At 40.6% G+C, this 24,387-nt stretch overlaps 1 protein-coding gene across 3 annotated transcripts in view; it reads right to left on the reverse strand.

Annotated features, from left to right (window-relative positions):
- Lpgat1 (lysophosphatidylglycerol acyltransferase 1) overlaps window positions 1-24,387 on the reverse strand; it is a 56,694-nt gene that overhangs the window by 11,325 nt on the left and 20,982 nt on the right. For all 3 annotated transcript variants that reach the window (XM_036201879.1, XM_036201876.1, XM_036201877.1), the window contains 4 exons: window positions 17,457-17,575; window positions 13,404-13,499; window positions 9,830-10,103; window positions 6,615-6,741 (listed from right to left, as the gene is read on the reverse strand). In XM_036201879.1, the coding sequence (XP_036057772.1) occupies window positions 6,615-6,741; window positions 9,830-10,103; window positions 13,404-13,499; window positions 17,457-17,575 (616 nt within the window). The remainder of the gene's footprint in view (window positions 1-6,614; window positions 6,742-9,829; window positions 10,104-13,403; window positions 13,500-17,456; window positions 17,576-24,387) is intronic.

Here is a 24,387-nt window from a genome sequence, read left to right on the forward strand (position 1 = left end):
GGTGGTACACGCCTTTAATCCCAGCACTTGGGAGGCAGAGGCAGGCAGATCTCTGTTTAAGGCCAGCCTGGGCTACCAAGTGAGTTCCAGGAAAAGGTGCAAAGCTACACAGAGAAACCCTGTCTCGAAAAACCAAAAAAAAAAAGAAAAAAAAAAAAAAAAAAAAGAAAATGTAAGCTCACTTTTAAATTACAGAGGAAAATACCCTAACATGAAAATACAGACTATATAATTTGAGGATGTCAATATCCTTCATTCAAAAGGGTCTATTTAGCATTTACTAAATGATAATCATACAAAAATGAACTTACTAGCTGGGCGGTGGTGGCGCATGCCTGTAATCCTAGCACTTGGGAGGCAGAAGCAGGTAGATCTCTGAGAGTTTGAGGCCAGCCTGGGCTACCAAGTGAGTTCCAGGAAAGGCACAAAGCTGCAAAGCTGCACAGGGAAACCCTGTCTTGAAAAACCAAAAAAAAAAAAAAAAGAACTTTTGCTGCAATTATCAAATAATCATTAAACCCAAATTTCTAATTTTGTGGGTAGATTCTTTTTTCAATTAGTGGTTTTAAATGAAAGGATATATGCACATTGTAAAAAGAACCTTAGTAATTCCATTGCAAGTAAATGGCAGCTGTGTGGTGTTCCTTGTGCTGCCTGCCAATCAAACTATAGACAAGGTTTTGTTATGTGGGCTTTCAGGATGCTGTTCAGTTTTAGAGATGTTAATATGAAAAAATATGCATCATAATTTATGAAATGTGGTATATAATTTTTCACTTATTGTATGGTTTTCAGAATTTAATTTTGGTATTTATAATTCTCAAATATAAGAAGTACAATTAGAGAATCATTCCAAATCCACTGTTATGCATACTGGCTGCAGGGCAGCTACAGTTTTACATTTGGGGTAGACTTGAAGGAAGTAAATTCATCATGCAGATTTCTAGGAGACTCTGTAAGAGGAAGCAGCCTGCAAAGGCCTGAGATTCGAACATGTCTGGCATGTACAGTAACAGCAAGAAGCTCAAATAGCCAAGGAGTGGGAGGGGAAGCATTAGGCGAAGAGGTCAGAGGGGCAGAAGCAGGTCAAACACTGTATAACTGCCATGTTTTAGATGGGACATCACATGATCTCAGCTACAAGTTGATATGATCTAGATTTCAAAAAGATCACTCTGGATATTAGATTGGAAATGCATGCTAGAGGAATGTCTTAGTCAGTGTTCTATTACTGTGAAGAGATACCATGACCAAGGCAACTCTTATAAAAGAAAGCATTTAATTGGGGGCTTGCTCACAGTTTCAGAGAGTTAGTCCATGTTCATAGCAAAGAGCAGACATGGCGCTAGAGCTGAGAGCTTTATGTTGTGATCCACAGGCAGAGTGAGACACTGGGCCTAGTGTACCCCAGTGACACACCTTCTCCAAAGTTACCTACTCCACCAAAGCACGTAAATATACGAGCCTACTGGGGTGGGGGTGGGGGTATTCTCATTTAAACCACAAGGGCAAAGGTGAAAACCAAGTGAGCCATTAAGAATAGTTATCTAGAAGGCTAGAGGTGATGGTGGCTGGTGCCAGAGTGAAAAGAAATAGCCAGACTCAAGATACATATTTGAATTTAGAATCAAAAAGATTCCCTGGCTGAATGGATATGAGATGTGGAAGAGAGGAGCCAAGGATGACTCTAAGACTTCTTTTGTTCCGCCCTCATGTGTATGTGTGTATGCATGTATGTGGACACATATGTGTAAGGGTGCATGTGTGCATGTGGAGGCCTGAAGTTGATGTCAGAGGTCTTCCTCAATCACTCTCCAACTTGTTCAGTGAGGCAGGGTCTTTCACCAGAACCCAGAGTGCAATGATATCATAAATCAGGCCAGCAGCCATCTTGCACTGCGGATCTCATCTCCCTTTCCTTGGATTACATGTGAGCTGCCACACCTGGCTTTTACCCACGTGCTGGGGAGTCTCAACTCTAGTCCAAATGCTTGAATGGCAAAGGCTATCACTGGCCATTTCCCCAGCATCTCTGAGGTTTCTTACCTGGGAACTGGAAGGGTGGGCACTGCCCTGACAACAGGAGGGAAGGATGACACATAGATATTTAGGGAAGAAGGCCACACTTCAGTGGTAGAGATGGCTGTTGATGTACTAGTGCAGCTACACCGCCATCAGATACAAATCCATCCAAAACTAACACCTCGTCTTTGTCTAGAATCTGCCACCCCAAGTAAAGCAGTTGGATCTTAGAGCTTTTAAGAGTAATGACACATTGCTCTTCAAATGGCATGCAAGGACTTGTGTGTTTTCCCTATAACCTCACTGATTTTTTTTTTTTTTTTTTTTTTTTTTTTTTTTTTTTTTTTGGTTTTCCAAGACAGGGTTTCCCTGTGCAGCTTTACACCTTTCCTAGAACTCACTCTATAGCTCAGGCTGGCCTCAAACTCAGAGATCCACCTGCCTCTGCCTCCCAAGTGCTGGGATTAGAGGCATGCGCCACCACCGCCCGGCTAACCTCACTGATTTTTAAAAACTCTTTTGGTTATAGTTATTTATTTTCTGTGTATGAGTGTTTTTCTGAATGTGTATCTTTACACCACATGCATGAATGGTGGCTGCAGAAGCTAGAAGAGGTGGTTCCGAGTCCTGGGATTGAAACCACAGAGGATTGCGAGCCACCACGGAGGTGTTGTGAGCTGACCAGGAGTCCTCTGGAAGAGCAGTCAGTGCTTTTAACCACTAAGGCATCTCTCCAGCCCACCCTCACTGACATTTGATACTGATACTGGTAAATAAAAAACATAATGTTACCTTATTTTGCATTTTCCTGATCTTTTCATTTAGTTTTATTTCATGAATAATGAAAATCTTACCTTTTTTTTTTTTTTTAATTATGTTTTGTTTTGTAAGGCAAGAGTCTTGCTATGTGGTCCAAGCTGGCCTCCAACTCTAAGTCTTCTTGCCTCAGTCTCCCAAATGCTGGGGTCATAGGCATGTGACATTATAGCTAGCTATTATTTCTTAAAGTTTTTACTGTTTTTGAAATGTTGAATATTGAACATATGCTCAGCATGTGCACTGCCACCAAGTTAAACACATTCTCAGTCCCTTTTCCTGAGCTCAAAAAAACCCATTACTGAATAAGAAAAACAAATAAGCTAAAAAATAATTATTAGTCAACACAAACTACTTACATACATATTCAATATTAATGTTTTGTTTTGTTTTGTTTTTTTGAGACAAGGTCTCTCTATGTACTAATTTGGCTGGCCTGGAACTCACTCTGTGTTCCAGTTTGGCCTGGAATTTATAGGGATCGGCCTGCCTCTGTGTGCTGGAATTAAAGGCATGTGCTACCACGCCTGGCTTCAGTATTAATTCTTGTTACCTAAAACTCAAATAATTTTGTTTAAACTAAACTTTATCTTTTGCAAATTCCAGTTTTTAATTCTGATGAAGTCAAATGTATCTTTTTCCTTGGTAACTTATGACTTATGGTTTTATACTTCTAAAGAATGGATACTCTAAGAGCATTAGGGCCCTCTATATTTTCTTCAAATTGCTCAGTGTCTCATTATGGGTATGCTGAGATAATACCTGTCTGAAACTTATGTTAGTATATAGTATGGTGTGAACTTACAGGTACATTCACTCCATATTGTAAACTAAGGCTCCAAAGCCCTTAGTCCATCCTTTGTGCACCGATTGTCAGCTCTTCTTCAGCTGTACAGATGTGGATTTCTTAATCTTTTCATTGATCACACTTTGACCCACACAACAATGATGGTGGCAGTTTTCTGTTTTCTTCCCCCTTTCTTTTTGAGACAGAGTCTCATGTAGTTCAAGTGTAGTGGGTAGCTGTTCTAGCTATGACCTTGCAGCACCACCCCTAGTGAGGTAGCAGGTAACTGTTACACCTGCCTATGACCTTGAAGTACTTGCCCCTGGGGCGTGGCCACTCAGGATCCTTAAGACCTGGGATGTACATACCTGCTGCTCCCTCGTGACTTGGATGCTGGGACAATCTCAGGCGGAAGAACAGCGTGGGACCGTACCTTACCCTTTCAGGATCCTCAACAATTCCTCTTTCTGTCTAGTGAGTTCTCCTTCCCTAATAAATTCCTTTGCCCTTAAAGCAGACTCTGGATTCTCGAATTATTCAAGCTGGCCTAGAAATCATTACATTACTGAGAATGACCTTGAACGTCTGACTCTCCTACCTCCACCTCTCAAGTGTGTGTCACCAAGTTCCCCTGGACTCTTTTTCACACTGTAATTTTGCTTTTTGGATTTTGTTCTGTTTTGGGCAGCACTGATAATGAATCCAGGGCCTTTTTTGTTTGTTTGTTTGTTTGTTTTAGGGAGATAAACAGAAGGGAAAACCAAAATAATACATTAATTATTAAGTAATTTAGCAATAAAATTACTAAATACAATACACTGTTTTAAGATCAAAGCTGTCATTTCTGAGTTTTGGAACCTTACTAACTTGAACTGGCCTATCATTTCTTTTTGTTAGATAAACAAGACCTAAAGTGAATAAGTCAAATGCTAACATCTATATGCTTTTGCTAAGTAGCAGGAGCTTTTTTTTTTTTTTTTCTTGCTTTTTGAGACAGGGTCTCTCTATGAAACCCTGAATATCTGGAACTTGCAATGTAGACTGTAGATGAGGCTGTGTAGATTGCTATGATGATCCATTTTCCCCTGCCTCCTAAATTGTGGGATTAAAGGCATGTGCCACCATACCCCGCCGGCATATATTAAGTATTTCTTTCTAAATGAGTTCCCCTTCAAAACAGCAATAACAAACACTAAAATTAAATTCTTGGCCAAGCTACCAAAGAAGACAATGCTCTAATTAAACCAGACATGAAAGCAATGACTGGAGCTAGGAATGGACCCTGGTGGAGAGTGCCTCGGGCCTGCCTTCCATCTCTAGCAATGCCTCAGTGTGGTGATATTTTGTTTGTAATTTAACAAATAAAGCTTACCTGCTGGTCAGAGTGGAGAGCTAAGCCACTAGTTAGCCATAGAGACCAGGCAGTGGTGGCACACACCTTTGATCCCAGCCCTTGGGATCTCACGTCTTTAATCCCAGCACTAGGGAGGTGGAGACAGGAAGTGATATGGCTGGGTGGAGAGAGGAATGTAAAGCTGGAGGAGACAGGAACTCAGCTCCCTCTCAGTCTGAGGACTCCTAGAGGTAAGAAGTCTTTCTAGTGACTGCTGCTCTGCTTCTCTGATCTTTCAGCTTTCACCCTGATATCTGACTCGGGGTGTTTATTATGAAGACCAATTAGGATTTGTGCTACACCTCAGCCTTCACTATCGCTCATGCCATTATGTTTAAAGTTTCAGTTTCTCTCAAGATTTAAACAATTAAAATGTAAGCTAATTCTGAACAAAAGGATCATCATCTCTAACACATTGTACCATTTTGGAATAAAGCAGACCTTTATTTATATCAAGTACAGGGGTTATTTTTGCTTTTATTCTTGTGAACATTCTACTCAGCAATTAAAATTTAATAATGTTACCAGGTGTGGTGGCACATACATTTAATACCAGCACTCCAGAGGCAGAGGCAAAAACTATATGACTTTCTAACTTCTAGACATCTTACCCTTTTGGGGGCTTAGTTTCCCTTGTAATTTCTTCACATTATAAAAGAGAAAAGAGGTCTAACTCCATCAGTTTATATTACACACACACACACACACACACACACACACACACACACACACACACGTTGCATTTTGAAACTTTGATTCTAATCGGAAATATCTCACCCTTGTTTAAATTTTTAAAAAATAACAAAATGAATGAAAAACATAAACTAAAACAGCTGTTCTTTACCCTCAAATGGTACCTGATTGTCCTACAATGAAGCGCAGTCAGGCTGGTTGACAGAGCCTCTTCCTATGCATATAGTACGCACACACTACTTAAATAAAATATTCAACACTTGCTAGGCATGGGAAAAACAAACACAAAAAATTTAAAAAGAAATAAAAAATTATAGGTGCAATATATCTAAGAAAAACATTAAGAAACACTACAAAGATTAATGATTTTGGAAAAATTTGTTTCTATTAATCTATGTCTATTTAGCCCCTGTGAGTACATTTATCCTTGATACTTATCATAGCACTGTTACTCTGTTAGAATGTCAGGCAACTGAATAATCACAGTGCCATGGAACATTGGTTTTAGAAACCTTTATCATCAGTGAAAATAACTACTTTAAATCAATTTTCATATTCATTTAAAATTCAGCATAAGAATGATTTCTTTTTTTATTTCTTATAAACATGAACCATGTCATGCTGGGCGGTGGTGGCACACACCTTTAATCCCAGCACACGGGAGGCAGAGGCAGGTGGATCTCTGTGAGTTCGAGGCCAGCCTGGTCTACATAGCCAGATCCAGGACAGGCACCAAAACTACACAGAGAAACCCTATCTCAAAAAAAAACAACAAAAAAACAAAACAAAACAAAAAAACCAGGAACCATGTCAATATTTCCACTGTCTGGTTAAGGTAAATATCACAACACTCAAAGTGTCCTGAGGTAGTTCTGTTAGACCACACTGAGTTACAATACCGACCTGTAATGAACATGGGTGACTGTTGGTCTCCTGTATCCAAGGATCCAGGTCTGAATATCTATTGGCTCAGCTTTGGGATAAGCTATGGTTGTGTCTATTACCCACTGGAGGCCTCTTGGTCTGCACTCTGACAAGAAAAGAACAGTGACTTTAGCTGGGTGAGGAGTCCTGCAGCACAGTACTCTCCAAGCAGCTGGGGCTTCCTAACGTGCCTGCGCTTTGAGAGAAAAGGTGGATTTGTTTCTGCTGTTCTAAGAGCACTCAGCATACAATTAAGGTACTCTTACTATACATAGATTACTTCAAAACAAATAATAGAACACTATTATTTATTAAACATACCTCATTCAACTATTAAGTAAATTATGCACTAGCAAGGTCTTATATATTATTATTTCTACACAAAACAGTCTACAAAAGGCCAGAAGGTAGAGCATCCATCATAAAAATAAAAAGCGGACTTCAAAACCAAATCAATAAATGTAAACAAAAGTCATGATTTATAACGTCAATACTTAGGGGACATTAACAAATACAGAAAAATGGAAATGAAATCAAGCATTTTAGACATACATTATTACTGGTTACTCTTCTTATTTGAGGAAAAAAAGCAATTTTAGCAAGAGTTACGTAAAAACTAGGTCCTTCAGAAGGAATGGTCAGGAGCCTCAGTTGGGAGATGAGAAAGTTCTGTTTCATCTGGTCCTTCACACACTGTGTTTGTTCTCATCAATGAATACAAAGCTAAGCAAGACAGAAGGGTTCTCAGAGAGCACTGGCTTTCAGGGTTCTGAAGTGTAATTATCTGCTCTGTGAGTGAAGTATTAGAGCATCTTCCAACCTAAGCCTAGATCATATTACGAGTCAGTAATATACTACTTTTTCTTCTTAGAAATTAAAACCAGCTGTAAATCCTTAAGATTTTAGAGCAACGTTCTCAAGGAGGGATCATTTGTAAAAAGGAACAATTTTTCTCTGAGCATGGTGACACATGCCTGTAACCCCAGCACAGGAGACTGAGCCAGGACAGGAGAGTAAGCCATTCAAGGCTAGCTGGGTTACATAACTTTGCCTCAAAAACCAAATCAAACCAAAGCAGAGCCAAAACTAATCCAAACAAAATGAGCAAATGGACAGAGAGAAGGGTAGAGGGAGATGTGGCAGGGCAAATGTGGTAAACTTCAGAGCACAGCTGGCAGCTCATGGCCAGTTACATAAAGGCTTGGAACTTAGTGCTTAGAAAGCTTCATGATGAAAGGAAGCGTAAAAGCCCAGCAGGGCTCAGTGCAGGGTGAGTTTCCGTACAATAAACCAGCAGAAGAGCTGGACACTCTTAAAGGAAATCAGGCAGAAAAGAATTCTGACATGTGCCTGGTGGATACATTAAATAAAGGTAGGGTTTATGTTTGCAGAGGATAAAACACTAATGAATATGAACACCAAAGAAAACCATGGAAAATAACAAAACAAGAAAATAGTGAAGTACTTTACAGGTATTCTGATGACTTAAAATTTAAATATACTAACTAAGGATGAATAAACTCCTTTCTTGTAAATAGAAATTGTGGCTATCTGAAAGAAAAGTCTCCTTTTTCATTACTCGGCAACTGTTAGCATGATTGTCCTTCCTTTGAGATCTAGACCACCAATGTGCACTTGCCTGTGGACTGTGCAAACAGCAGTCTTTTCAACTGGACTAATCCTGTTTGGAAGACCTTTGCTTCCAGCTTTTTTGGCCTGCCTGACATTGCTGCACTGTCTCTCCAGCAGCGAAGCTACTCTGAACTTGCCTTTTCTATTAAAAGACTCTTTCAATTTGCCTTTGTAATAGATGATGAAAGATTAAGGAAGCTGACTGCCAAGTAGCTGGTTGACAAAAGGAAAGGAGAAATGTAGTGCAATTTCATGGGCATTATCCCTACATCTGCTGTGTACAGAATCTGAAATGAGAGCCAATCATTTCAACATTTATTTAAATAATATTAAAAGAATTAAAAAATGCTACCGAAGAGACTGGCCTTGGGAGTCTCTTTGAACTGTTTATCCAAAGCTTTTGTACTACAGTGGCTTGGGTGAAGCTGCCCTTGCTTACTGCAAAAACAGCTTCTGTGAGATTTCAGAGCTGGCTGGCCTGTTCCCGGGGAGCTGCATCACTGAGTGCTGCTTACTCTTTCTTGGCTATTCAAACAGTATGTGTTCATTATTTTAAAACTCTGGAGAATGAGGCACACTGTTAGAGTTCATGGGACAATCCTGTCACTCATTTCCTGCTGTCTGACACTTTATTATTTTCACCAGACTTGTATGCTATCCCTCCCTCCCCCCCACACACACCCAACACAGAATAGGCGCTTTGCCAGGCACCCAAACTGTCCATATGCACCATTTGTGTGGCTGTGTTATATGGACACGTGGGAGTTTGCTTACCCATTCTCTCTCTGGTTGGTTTATTATAAATAAACCTGTGACAAGTTTTCATTACCTGTATCCAGATCATAATTATTTCTTTTTGACACAAAGTCTCATTTTGTAGCCTAGGCTGACCTAGAATTTACTATGTAGCTTAGACTAGCCTTGAACTCAAGGCGATCCTCCTCCTTCTCCTCAGACTCACCAGTGCTGGAGCTACTGGCATGAGCCAACATGCCTGACTTAGATTGTTCCTTTTGTTAATTATGTAGTAGGATGACTGAATCATTTATTAATACCTTCAGGGTCTTAAATACTGACAAGTTACATTAACTTTGTTGTCTATTAAAAGCAAACAAAACCTTCTAAATTTAGTAACTAAAAAGTAACTTGCATTATTAGTGGTAGAAATCATCCTGTGTAACAACAGGCAGGCAGGAAAGACATCTTTGACTACATACTTGTAATTATTTTAGTGCCTTATTATGAGCATCAACTACTTTAAAGAGAAATATAAAGATTATAACTTCATCCTGTCCAGACTATTAATTCTAATTGTCAAAAGTTATTTTAAAAGAATTGGTCCAGGCATGGTGGTGCAGGATTTTAATCCTAGCACTCAAAAGGCAGAGGCAGGTGAATCTCTATATTTGAGACCAGCCTGTTTACATAGTTTCAAGATAGCTCCAGAGGCCATGTCTCAAAAACCAACCAAACAAACAAAAACCCAAAACAAAAACAAAAAAATAGTTGGAACTCCAGAAAACACTTCAGTTAAACAAGGCAATTAACACTAAGATACCTACCTAACCCTCTAGCGTCTCCTCCTGCTGGGCTTCCATTTTCCTGCCGCGCTACAAGTGAGTTCAGTATAATATTTGTTGCCCCAAACCTTGGCAAAGTGACATGTGTAAGAAATGGCAAGTTATTTTTCTTGGCAAATGCCTGGCTTGTTTCTCTCCTCTTCCTGAGAAAGCCCCCTTCAGGAAACAAAACAATCCATTTTCGATCTCTGCTCCTATAATTATGTTCTAGGTGCTTCTTGAGAACCAGTAACTGTTGGTCACGATAGGATCTTCCCTAGAAGATACACACACATAATAAGGACAGGTACAGTTGAAATTAAAACACCTCAAGATTAAATAGAAACAATTACTTCAAAACTGAAATCCAACCATAGGAAAGAACAGTCGCTTCTCCCAGTTATTTCTCTTTTTTATTGTAGTGATGAAGGGGAGGGCTACTCAAACTTATAAAACAGAACTTCTTTCTGGAGAAGAAGCAACTCACCAGTTTGGAGGCCATATAGTAAATGTCTACTTTGCCAACTACAGTCCCAACACCAGACATAGGAGTAAACAGGAGATCACATGGAAAAGTGCTGGGTGTGGAGTGCAATGTTTTAGGAAGGAAGGAGTAAGAAGGGCAGAAAGGGTCAGGAGAAGCAAAGGGAGCTGGTGCAAACAAGAAACCACCAGGTAACTAGAGGGAATACGCCACAAAGATGGACGGCAGAATACTCCAAGTGACAGAGCGGAAAAAGACAGAGGCTCACGTGGGAACACGATGATATGCTGGGGCCTGGTGTGCGAGCACACATCTTTAATCCCAGCGCTGGCAGGCAGAGGCAGATGGATCTCTATGAGTTCAAGACTACCCTGGTTTACCTAGTGAGTTTCAAACCAGGACTACATAGTGAGACCATGCCTTAAAAGCAAACAAGGAAGAGCAGTGCCCTAGCCAACGTGGAGGAGAACACAGTGGTAGGTGACAGAATTAGAGGAGACCAAACAGAAAGGCCTCATGCACGCTAGTGGGTTTTATTGCTTTGTGTGTGTGTGTGTGTGTGTGTGTGTGTGTGTGAGAGTGAGAGAGAGAGAGAGAGAGAGAGAGAGAGAGAGAGAGAGAGAGGGCTCTTATGTACACCACTTGCGGAGGGTACTGGATCTCCAGCGACTGGAATTACAGGTGGTTGTGAGCTGCTTGATTTGAGTTCTGGGAACCAATCCAGGTCCTCTGCAACAGCAGTAAGGTCTCTCTCTTACTTGCTCAACTTTCTCTCCAACCACCACAGTGATAAGCTTTAAATGCAGAATCATTGGAGTTTTGAGCAAGCAAATGTCATCATATTACAAGTAAGCCCAACTCTTATTTATGCAGCAGCCAAGTGGTGTGATAAAAAAAAGACCACTGGAGGTAAATTGGGGAACTATTCAATAGCCAACAGAGAGAGCCTGACCACATTAGGCTACAGTGCACTCAGAGGAACACATAGAGGCAGGCAATCCCTGGAAGCAGAAAGCAGGACAATGAGAGAAGAGAAAGAATGGCCTGGAGGCTGAAAACCAAGTCAGACAAATCTGCTGGAGGCTCCAACCTCCAACCAGTTTCAGAAGGCTCCTCCTTCTCAGTGTCGCCCAGCAGGTACAGATACAAAGCTCCTACAGTAACAAGTAAATACTTCAGAGTAAATGTATCACAAATCAAAAACAAAGACTCTTAAAACTAGCTTACTGAATTAAGATTATGATTAAAATAGCTTTTATATTTTCAATACTGTGTATATCTAAAAAAATTTATGCATTTACTATTCTTACAAGGTTGTGTTAAAAGTGGCCTACTAGCAAAGTCCCAAGCTAAAAAGAAAATTAACTTTGTTCTTTCTTTTGAGGGAGGGTTTCATGTGTCCCAGGCTGGCCTTGAACCCCCTATCCTTCCACCTCTATCTCTAAGTGCTGGGATCACAGGCATGCCCCAACGCACCTTACTACACTAACACCTTTTCTATACCGTTCATTCCCATGTTATAGGACTTTTACTACTAACCTCCTAGGGGAAAATGGTGCTCTTTTACAAATTAATTTTCAGTTACTCTGAAATAGTCCTTATGGATTCAAAACTTAGCCATTAAATGGAAAGATTTTGGAGGACATACTTATTTGTTTTTATACCCTCAGAGCAAACTGCAACCTCAGACTTTGATATTTGAGGCTCACCATTGACATCAATTGTTACATACTCTCTAGTCAGTCACTTCCTCAGACTTCACAGTGTAAGGAGATTGGCTAGATTTCCCTGGACCCTCCATAGGCTGCTGAGCTCTCTGTTGCTTGCTTCTGTGCTTTCTACTTACTTCTGGCTTATGTCTTAATTTCTGGTTCCTCAGAGTGTGTGATGCTAGTGTGGATGAGGAGAACACTGCAATGCACAGCATGCTGCCTGGGGAACGAGGTTAGAACTCTCTGGCCTACATCAAACTGTTCCTTGAGCTCACAATCTTCCCACTTCACCTCCATTCATTCGATACATACACCAAATAGTATATTCTCCTCTAAACATTTTTTGGACTTACAGAAATCCGATGGACTCACTTGTCTTACTATGAATTCCCTCAACATTTCCTACTTCTACTACTATTATTATTATCATTATATTTACTTATTAATACTCTCCAGCCAGGCGGTGGTGGCACATGCCTTTAAACCTAGCACTCAGGAGGCAGAGGCAGGTCTGGTCTACAGAATGAGTTCCAGGACAGCCAGAGCTGTTACACAGAGAAACCCAGTAGTGAAAAACCAAAAAAGAAAAAAAAAAATCTCCCTACTGATAGTTCAGATATCTCAGGTACCACACAACAGGGTTCCTGTGGAATAATGCTCTTGTACACTCTAAAGATTTGTCACTCGAATTGGTTTAATAAAATGCTGACTGGCCAGTTGCCAGGCAGGAAGTACAGGTGATGAGACCAAACTGAGATTGCTGGGAAGAGGAAGGGCGGAGTCAGGAGTCGCCAGCCAGATGCAGAGGAAGCAGGATGAGAATGCCGGGCTGAGAAAAGGAACCAAGACACATGGCCAAACATAGATAAGAATTATGGGTTAATTTAAGTGTGAGATCTAGTCAGTAATAAGCCTGAGTTAATATTAAGTCTCTGAGTCAATTATTTGGGAAATGGCTGCAGGGTATTTGGGAATTGCTGGCCAGACACAGAAACCTCTGCCTAGGCAGGGCATCTACCACAATAACAGTAACAGTAGAAGTCAGATATGACAGTTGTCCATGGAGAATGCTGGTGAAGTAGTAGGCTCTGCTGTGAGTGCTTTAATGTTTAACCATGGCTATCTGAGGGAGACTGTCTATTGTTTTCATGTGAAAAATTAGCTAATAATCTGAAGAACAGGGGGGTGGGTGGCAGGTGCTTGATCATGCATATCCAAAGTGAAACTGAAATCAATGTTTACAGAATGAAGACTCAGAGGAAGAGCCCCCAGGACCTGAGAACAGGATCCACTTAACCCAACCAATTTGTCATGTTGCTTTGTCATAACTGACACTCAGTTCCAATGACTGAACACTGAAAGAGCAAGGTTCATCACTCACCTGTCTTATAAAGAAGTCCCCATGAATCAGAGAAACAATTCCAAAGTTTGTATACTTGAAAATATGATCCATTAGCCACATCATCTGAGCAACAACCTGAAATATTTTAATGGAAGACATGATTAATTCAGTGTTGGAGATAAGAAATTTGCTACAGCCTGGGGGTGTGGGGGTGGTACAATGCCTTTAATCCCTGCACTCTGGGAGGCAGAGCCAGGCAGATCTCTGTAAATTCAAGGCCAGCCTGGGCTACAGAGTGAATTCCAGGAAAGGTGCAAAGCTACATAGAGAAACCCTGTCTCGAAAAAACAAAACAAAACAACACAACAAAGAAATTTGCTACAATCAAGCCAAGTCTCCATATTTTTAATATAATCATCCAAGCATATTTTAAATTAATGATTAAATATATTTTTATTTTTTATTCTTTTGACAATTTCTTGTGAAGTCTGCATTTTCTAACCCTCTAACTCTTCCCTACTCCCTCTCAAGTTCATGATCTTTTTTAAATTATTGTTACATATATATACATATGTATATATAAATCCAGCCCGCTGAGTCCATTTACTGTTGCAAATATTTTTAAATCTAATGCTATTTCTACAAATTCAGCAGTTACTAATAGTTTACATGAAAAATTATAGATCTTGATTTCTAGTGTTAGAACACTAAGTCATAAGTATACATAAAAAATGAAATTAGGGTTGGGGATTTAGCTCAGTGGTAGAGCACTTGCCTAGCAAGCACAAGTCCCTGGGTTCGATCCTCAGCTAAAAAAAAAAAAAAAAATGAAATTAAAGCTAGGTGACGGTGGCCTTTAATCCCAGCACTTGAGAGGCAGAGGCAGATGGATTTCTGTGAGTTCAGGGCTGTTACACAGAAAAACTCTGTCTCAAAAAACAAAACAGGGCAATATAAAGGTCCAAAAAAACCCATTATAGCTCCTGCCTTAAGTTTTCAGTGAAATAACTATCACCTTTACTAGACTGAATTGCTTAAAAAAGTAAATAGTATATGTGTGTGTGTGTGTGTGTGTGTGTGTGTGTGTGTGTGCAATTCATAAAGTACCTGCCATGTGTGGTGGTCTGAATAAGAACGGCCCCCACAGGGTCAAAGATCTGAATGCTTAGTCACCAGGAAGTGGCACTGTTTGAAAGGATTAGAAGAATTAAGAGGTGTGGCCTTGTTGGAGGGAGTATGTCACTGGGAGTGGGCTCTGAGGTTTCAAAAACCCATGCCAGGCCCAGTCTCTCTCTGCTTATGGTTCAGGATACAACTCTCAGCTACAGCTACAGCACCTGCCTGCATGCCACCATGCTCCACCCCAATGATGATAATGGACAAGGCTCTGAAAGTATAAGCAAGTCCCCAGTTAAATGCTATCTCTTATAAGAGTTGCCTTGGTTGTGGGGTCTCTTTACAGCAATAGAACATGACTAAGACACCATGCAAGCATGAAGACTTTGGGTTCTTAAGCACTCATGTAAAAGTCAAGTGTGGAGGGTGTTTGTGCCGATAAGAGGATCCCTGGGGCTGGGCTGGTCAAATTTGTGAACTCCAGCCAGGTTCAGTGAGAGACCCTTTCTCACAAAGTAAAGTGGAGGGTAAAATGAAGAAGACAGTTAATATCAACCTCTTCTCCCCTCTCTCTCTCTCTCTCTCTTGCACATGTGTGGAGGTCAGAGGACAATTTTTAGGTGTCAGTTCTCTCCTTCTGTCATGTGGGTTCTGGGGATTGAACTCAGGTCATCAGGTGTGGAGGTCTGAAAGGAAATGGCCCCCTAGACGGAGTGGCACTATTAGGAGGTGTGGCCTTAGAGGAGGTGTGGCCTTGTTGGAGGAAGTGTGTCACTGTGGTGGTGGGCTTTGAGGTCTTCTATGCTTAAGCTACACTCAGTGTGACATATAGTTGCTTCTGCTGCCTGCAGATCAAAATATAGAGCTCTCAGCTCCTTCTCCAGCACCATGTCTACCAGCATGCCACCTCTAAACTATAAGCCAGCCCCTATTAAATATTTTCCTTTATAAAACTTGCCATGGCCATGGTGTCTCTTCACAGCAATAGAACCCTACTAAGATTTTAGGTCTGCAGCAAATGTCTTTACTCACTGAACCATCTCATCAGCCCCAAAGAGGTATTTTTAAACTGGCATACAATTTGACAAGAGCCTTCTACTTTTGAATGAATATGAAGTAATCAATCAAATAAATATTTCTTGACAATATAAACTAATATTTACTCATGCTTATAAACCAAAAGGAAATACATTAAAAACTATAAGAGTAGAAAAATGATATCTTATGAAATTAGTTTTAAAATGTGTCTAGAATTCAAATTATTTGATAATATCAGAGAATTATACAAAATTACTCAGGGCATGCTAGAGAGATGGCTCACTGGTTAAGAGTACTTGGCGCTCTTGTAGAGGACCCTATTGGATTCCCAGCACCCTCATGGCTATCAGTCACTTTAGCTTCAGGGGATCAAACACCCTCTTCTGGCATCCACAGACACCCATACACATGTGACATACATTCACACAAACACATAAATGTACAAATAAAACAAATGTAAAAACTTAATCAAGACAGGCAATTAAATCTAAACAAATTAATTCATATCTTACAAAAGCAAACAAACCAACCTTTCTTTGGTCCACATGACTACCTAACATTAAGTTAATATTCAGTTATCATTCTCAACAAACTGGCATTAGAACACAGACATATTTTATACTGATCAATTGAGTCATTCTTTGAGACTTATGACCAATTAAGCACATTATAAGCTTTCAAAATAATTGTTAAAAATGTAATTACTATCATCAGTGAGACTAAAACATGTTGGCTAATTGGATATTTGCCTTTAAATAGGCCCCCCCCCACACACAATTTTACATTATAAATTTAAGGGAAAAACAATACATTTTATTGTAGGAATAAAGGCATCTACTCAGAAGCAGTTTTTCTTTAACAATTTGAGATTCTGATTATAAGGAAAGATTAAATTTATTTCACATTCTAGCAAGGTTACATCCCTGCTTTTCAGATAAGAAAAACAGATTATTCAATAACTAAACATACTTTCTTTTAATTTCACCTCATTTTCTGACTTTATCTGGTGATTCAAAACTCTTTGAACTTTATGCTGATTCTTACCTTACCTGAGGTTTTGCCAAAACCATTTCACTAGAGGTGGCCTAACTAAATTCTACCTAACCCTGAAGGCCAAGAATATGTGCTTTCTTCTCTGCAGTGTCCTGTGCCCACCGGGCACATGGTGAGCTCAACCTCAAACACAGGCTTTCATTCTGCAATTACACATTGCTATGATCTCATCTCTCACCTGGGAATGGACTGCTGCCTCCGAGAGAGAGAGAGAGAGAGAGAGAGAGAGAGAGAGAGAGAGAGAGAGAGAGAGAGAGAGAGATGGAGCCTTTACTTCTTTGTGGTTTTGTTTTGTTTTTTGAGACAGTGTCTCTCTACATAGACCTGGCTGCCCTGGAACTCGCTTTGTAGACCAGGCTGGCCTCAAACTCATCACAGAGATCCACCTGCTTCTGCCTCCCTAGTGCTGGGGGACTAAAGGCGTGCACCACCACAACTGTCGAGTCTTTACTTTTTATAGTCACTCATCATGACTATTAAGCAATCACAAACATCCATTATTTGGCTTACTTATTTTAGGGTCAAATACAAACTCCAATAATTTATACACTATTAATTTAGTTTTCTAGGAACATAACTTCTTATCATCTCAGGTAATAATTCTTTTAATGATAAAGGCCAAACATATTTTAAATGTACTTGATTTGCTTATTATTTTTAATTATTAATATAAGTAATATGACTGTTTTAATCAACACTAGATACTTATCCTAATTATTTTTTAAAATCTTTTAAAGTCTTTAAATTCCCTTCCTGGGGTGACTGAAAACTATATTTTTTTCATATTAAATCTACATTTTTTTGTTTTAAACAACGAGACACTTGAATCAATGCTTCTAAATTCATCCCTGCAGGCTATCTGCCTAAGGTCCCAGAGATGCTTACCGGTCCTTTGTCCTGTAGGCACATCATCAATGTACACACATCTCCAGTTGCCTGGTGGTTCACCAACATCACTGCTTCATCATTAGAGACTGCTTTAATATCTTCCCCCCATTCCATCACTGTAAGAATAAAACATTTCAAAGTGTCATTTTCAATATTTTCATGTGACTAGAAACCTTTTATTAAGAAAAATGGTAGACATTAATGATGTCTTTTGAAAGTTTGGAACTAGATTTATTTCCTATAAAAATCACAATGTTGACAACATTTTAGAGTCCCAAAATAGCCATTAGGATATAAAATGATAATATTTTTATTTATCCTACATTATCTAAATAGTTAAAATTATAGGTATAGATCTCTGTGAGTTGGAAGCCACTTTGCTTCCATCCAGGACAGCCATAGCTTCATAGAGAAACCTTGTCTTGAAGAAAGAAAGAAAGAAAGAAAGAAAGAAAGAAAGAAAGAAAGAAAGAAAGAAAGAAAGAAAGAAAGAAAGGGAGAGAGAGAGAGAGAGAGAGAGGAGGGAGGGAGGGAGGGAGGGAGGGAGGGAAGGAAGGAAAGGAAAGACAGGAAGAAAAGAAAAGAAAAAGAAAGAAAGTAGAAAAGGAAATTATGATAAGATAAACATTCATGGAAAAGATTCAGAGTATTTTTATTTAAAAATCCTCCTAAGCATACTGCCAACTTTTATTATGGTGTATCCATTTTAGTTACTTCATAAGGTCTCTCACTCAGAACCTGCATCTCTAAGGCAGGTGACAGAAACTAAGGCGTGTCATTCTTGTGGCTGGTCATGGAAACACTAATCTTCCCCACTTTTCTCTGGCCTTCCTTGTCTGGTAGACAATAAGGCACTTCAGAAGTCTTGGCACATATCTAGGGGAAGGAATGTGCACAGACAAACCTCGCTAGGTTTTACTACCCATATTGTTAACATCTGGTATGTAATAAAGTCTCTTTGGAGTCACAAAAGGACTCAGCTATGATGGCTGGACATGGGGAATTTCTCAGAGGGCTCTATGTTCTTTCCTCCAGACTCTGCCCTGTGCATCTTTTCATCTTTATCCTTTGTAATGTTCATCTTTATCCTCTATAATAAACTGGTAAATATGTTTTCCTGAATTCTGTGAGTCTCTTGAGCAAATTAACTGACCCCAAGAAGACAGTTGTGGGGCTCTAATTCAGAGAAACCAGTCAGAAACACGGGTTAAAAACAACTGTGGCTGGGTGGTGGTGGTGGTGCACGCCTGTAATCCCAGCACTCAGGAGGCAGAGGCAGGTGGATCTCTGTGAGTTTGAGGCCAGCCTGGTCTATAGAGCTAGTCCAGGACAGGCTCCAAAAAGCTACAGAGAAACCCTGTCTCCAAAAACAAAAAACAAACAAACAAACAAAAAAAACAATAACAAACTGTGACACGGGCCTATGGGGCTAGGCAATCTTGGGGATTAACTGATCCCTTGATCCATAAGATTTGACGCTATCTCCAAGTAAAGGGCATTGGAACTTGAATTAGGGAACACCTAGCTGGCTTCCATCAAAGACTGCTTTCTTGCTTAGTGTATGAAAGGAAAAAAACCCACCCATCAGGCATTAAAGGTGATTAGTGTTAAAAGAATACAGTAGGAAAAACTAAGCTAGAGATGCTTTATGGCTCTGGAAATGGACCCCAGGCTTTCTGTATGTAAGGGAGGACTTCATCACTAAGCTACATCCTCCAGTTCCTTGAGTTTCAGGAATAAATTGCGTGTTACTTCACACATTGAGTTCCAGACTTACTAACACCAGTTATCACTGGATGATTCCTAGACTCTTCCATTTTTACCGTGCCAGAAACATCTGAGTTTTTCAAAACTATATATCTCATTTTTAAGGAAGAAAACAAATTCATTTAGTTTAAAACATCTGGGTGGAAACCCACTGCATCAAAAACTACTTGTATATTCCAAGGAAGAGTGGGTTCACAGAAAGAAATGCAACTGAGCAGCAGTTTTTAAGCATCAGGATTGTACAGAGAAGCTTCTATGCTCCTCCAATGCTTGCTGTAAATTGCCAGGGAATGACTGCTCACTTTCACCCTATCTTCATCCCAGGACCTCACCCCTGCAGTGGGTCACAGTCTCTGGATGACACAAGGTGAAGAGGCCTGAGGCATTCCCTCTCTTTCCTCACCCTTACTGTTAACCCAGTACACTAGAGCTTCTTATAGTATGATGGGCTTCTTCATAGGGTTCATTTGAGGAAAGGGTGCTATGGATTGTTTTCTCCTATTGAAACCAGTCAAACAAGGCATCTTTCCTTTTATATTAGCAAACCTAAAACTCCACGCTAAAGAAATTTCCAAAAGAGTAAACATACCAAGCTGTGGTACTCACTGAATTAAGATGTTACAATTATCCCATCAGATGCTATTATATATATAAAAATAGCCTAGTGTCTATGACTAAATGTTTTTATTTAAAAATTTTAAATTAATGCTCTATAGAAGCTTCATCATGAGATGATGTCATTTGTTCCTTAGGAAGAGAGGCAGAACCCCAGAGAGCCCAGCCTCTTGCAAACTGCAGTAGCACTATAGTTCCCAACTCAACCCAGGTGACACATTCACTTTACTGATACATAGTCAATAGCTGATACATTGCTGGGAGAAGTAGACATGGGTGCATGTTATCTGTATGGATGTGTACACTTAAGTGCACGTGTGTGTGTGTGTGTGTGTGTGTGTGTGTGTGTGTGTGTGTGTGTGTGTGTGCGCGCGCGCGCAAGCACATACATGCACACATTCATTGGGTGTCTTCTTTGATCATTTCCTACTTTAATTACAGAGGTAAGGTCTCTCCCTGAATCTGGAGCTCTCTAATTCCAGCTAGTCTAACTAGCCATCTTGTCCCAGGGACTCCTTTGCTTGCTGAGTTCTGGGATTACAGGAGTAATTACATCTATCTGTCTGGCTTTTTACATGGATTCCAGCGATCTTAACTCTAGTTCTCCTGCTTGATCAGGAAGTGCTCTATCACTGAACCATCTCCCCAGCTTGGTACTCTTTAAAAGAAAGATTCACGTGGTGGTGTGAGTAAGAATGGCCCCCAGAGGCGTATATATTTGAATGCTTAGTCTGTGGTGATATTGTGTCCCCCCAATATACTGTGTACCCTAGTAAACTTATCTAGGGTCAGAGAACAGAACAGTCACTGGATAGACACAGAGACCAGAAAATGGTGGCACACACAACTTTAATCCTAGCATTCCGGAGGTAGAGATCCATCTGGATCTCTGTGAGTTCAAAGCCACACTAGAAACAGCCAGGCACGGTGATTTTAATCCCAGGAAGTGATGACAGGAAGAAAGGTATATAAGGTTTGAGGACCAGGAACTGGAGTTGTGTTTTTGTATTTATTTATTTTTAGGCTTTTAACAGCAGTACAGCTGAAATCCATTTGGATGAGGACTCAGAGGCTCCTAGTTTCTTGGGAATGCAGACCCAGACTACCATAGCCTCCAATTTTTAAAAAAAATTTTCTAGCATCTACCAATAATTTAATTTTATTATATATCTGCTACTCTGAGATCTAAAACCCCAAACAGGTCCCTAAGAAACAATTTGAAAAGCACTAGCAGACAGAAAAACAAAAAAATCAAATCAAACAAAACAAACACCTACAGGCACAAAATGAATGATAAAGAAATGTCACAAATCTAGCAGTGCAAGCCAGGCAATCTCAGCATCAGGGAGGCTGAGAAAGAATGGACTCTCCAAGTTCCAGTCCAGCCTGGGCTACACAGTGAGGCCCTGTATAAGAGGAAATGGTTTTGAGAAATGGCTCAGCGGTTAAGAGCACTGGCTGCTCTTCCAGAGGACTCAGGTTTAACTCCCAGCACCCACATGGCAGCTCACAACTGTCTGTAACTCCAGTTCTAGGGGATCTGACACCCTCACATCAATGCACATAAAATAGATTTAACTAAATTATTAAAACAAACAAACCTGAAGTCAAGCCCTTGGAAAGTGGATTCAGGAGGATCACCCTCTATACATACGGAGTAAATGGCTAGCCTGGGTACCTCTCAGGGTTATAATTACTATCTCCAGTGGACAGAAGGATCTGCTTAGACATGAGGCAGAAATCTGTGAGTTAGGCCCTTGTGGGGTGCTACCCTGTCGGGTCTACAGAGTCCCAGGCGACATTCTCAGAAACTCTCAGCCTGACTTGCCATCACCACATCATTTCTTTTCCTTTCTTTTTTATATATAAGATCTTCATTGACAGATAGTTCACATAGTATACAATTTTCTTGTTTGCACAATTTGATAGACTTGAGTCCAGCATCCCCGTAGACCCATGACACCATCACTACTTCCTTTTTTAGAACATCGCTGTCTTCAATTTCTCCCCCCCCCTTTTTTATAATGCCAAATGCTGTTTATTGGAGGAGGGAAGAGGTCGTAAATACAGGCTTACAGCACAACGGGAGAACCCCAGGGGGTAGAAGTTCACTTCTGATGTTTTACAATCTTGTATCTAAGCTGTTAACGCACAATATGCTGGATACACAGACAAGGAGCTTCCCTTAAGCATTCAGGAGGGTGGAATCTCACAGAGAATTAGCATAGGGAGGATATCAAGGTCAAGGTCAGCAAGCAAGACAACAGTTACCCAAAACGGGGGCCAGGGACCTACAGGTCCCCCCCTTTTACTAAAAAATGAGCTTCTGACTTAGGTTGCATGGGGTGTCAGCACAGCCTCATCATTTCTATCCAATGCCATCTGTACTGGTACTGGGGTATCAAATCAGTGACCCAGAGTCTCTGGAAGGTCTCCAACATTTAGGTGAGTTCAGTACAGCCAGGGGAAGGCAAGGGGACGACAGGTTGGAGTGGTCCCATGGGGCAAGCAGCTGGGTGGCGGCAGAGTCATCAATTGTGCTCACTGCTGGTCGGGGGCTCTGAAGGATTGATGGATTGAACCTAGACAGCCAGGTTTGTGGCTGGCAGCGGTGGGCCTTGCGGAAAACACAAGACAGGCTGTTGTGTGGGAAAGAATGGTGCAGGGGTTTCAACGTACTCCTCCTTCAGGTCAACTCTGGCAGGCAGGACTTTTCTGGCTTTAAGGTTTGGGTGTGGCTCTGTTTTGAAGTGTCTGTCCAGCTCCTAGTGCTGTCCACAGCTGTATTCCTGGTCACGAGGACCCGGTACAGGGCTGGAAATGCCCAGAAATTTCTATCTGGACTGCAGCTCAGTTCAGGTGTTCTGCCTCCAATTCTTTAAGAGTACACTATGGGGCTGGTGAGATGGCTGAGTGGTTAAGAGCACTTGCTGTTCTTGCAGAGGACCTAAGTTTAATCCCCAGCTCCCGCACCAGGCAGCTCACAACCATTTGTAACTCCAGTTTCAGGGAATCTGGCATTCTCTTTTGGCCTCCACAGGCACCTGCACATATGTGGTGCATATACAGGCAAGCAGACATGAGCATGCACAAAGTTGTTTTGTTTTGTATAATGACATTTCAGCTAATTGTGGGTTTTATATATATATATAAATGGAACATCAGTGGTTCTCAACCTATGGGTCACAACCCCTTTGGTAAACTTTTATCTCCAAAAATTTTTACATTACGATTCCCAGCATCCACATGGCAGCTCATAACTGTAACTTGTTCCAGTTGTCTGTAACTACAGTTCCAGGGGACCTAACACCTTACACAGGCAAAACACCAATGCACATAGTTGTTTATTTTTGAGTTTTTTAAAACTTAATAAATAACACATGAATGTCAATAATTTTGGGGGGGGGGTGTTGAGACAGGGTTTCTTTGTACAGCTTTGGAGCCTTTCCTGGAACTCACTCTGTAGACCAGGCTGGCCTCAAACTCACAGAGATCCTCCTGCCTCTGCCTCCCAAATGCTGGGATTAAAGGCATGCGCTACCACTGCCTGGCGTGAATGTCAATAAAATCTTTAAAAATTTCAAAAAACTTTTCCATCAATAAGCAACCCATAGGTTGGGGATTTAGCTCAGTGGTAGAGCGCGCTTGTCTAGCAAGCACAAGGCCCTGGGTTCGATCCTCAGCTTCAAAAAAAAAAAAAAAGCAACCCATAATTATTGTTAGAAATTTAAGATTTTTATAGAAATTAAAAGAGATTAATGACAAAGAAAGGCTCCTAAGCAAACAGGAAGGAATGGAGTCCAGACAAAGGAACTGGTTCTGACAGAAGAGATATTCCACACTATAGCAGCACAAAGTGAAGGATAGCCAAACCAAGGACAGGGCTTGGGAGCAGGCATGAATATTCTCAATGTTAGTTTATCAACTCCTGAAAGCCACAAATAAAAGAAACAATAGGGGAGATGAATGAAGGTGGTGGCTATAAGGGAGAATAGAATTTCTGAATCAGACAAGTTAGGTAAGCCCATTAAAACTAAGGATCAGAAAGCAAAATGTGAGCAGTCACAACAGCTAAATACCCAAGAGACCCTAAGAAATTCATATTTGGGGTTAATGCAGTTTCTGGTTTGAGGCTTTGGCCACACTCCTAAAATTTGAAATACAGGAAAGGAAAAGAACATAGTAAGAATATGGGGTTGGGGATTTAGCTCAGTGGTAGAGCGCTTGCCTAGCAAGTGCAAGGCCCTGGGTTCGGTCCTCAGCTCTGGAAAAAAAAAAAAAAAAAGAATAGGACCAAATAAAGAACAAAGCATTGTGGTGCAGGCCTTTAAATCCAGCCCTGGGAGGCAGAGATGGAGCTCTATGAGTTCAAGGCCACCCTAATCTGAATATCAAGCTCCAGGCCAGGACTAAATGAAAAACTGTTCTAATACATATTAGCAAAATTTTCCTATTTGGAACGGCTTCCACCCATATTCTCTCAACATCTAAAACAGTCCTAAAAGACATATAAGTCACATATTTATTTACACCTAAGGATCAGACA

This window comes from Onychomys torridus, chromosome 11 (assembly GCF_903995425.1).
Source record: "Onychomys torridus chromosome 11, mOncTor1.1, whole genome shotgun sequence".
In the NCBI taxonomy this organism is placed as follows: domain Eukaryota; kingdom Metazoa; phylum Chordata; class Mammalia; order Rodentia; family Cricetidae; genus Onychomys; species Onychomys torridus.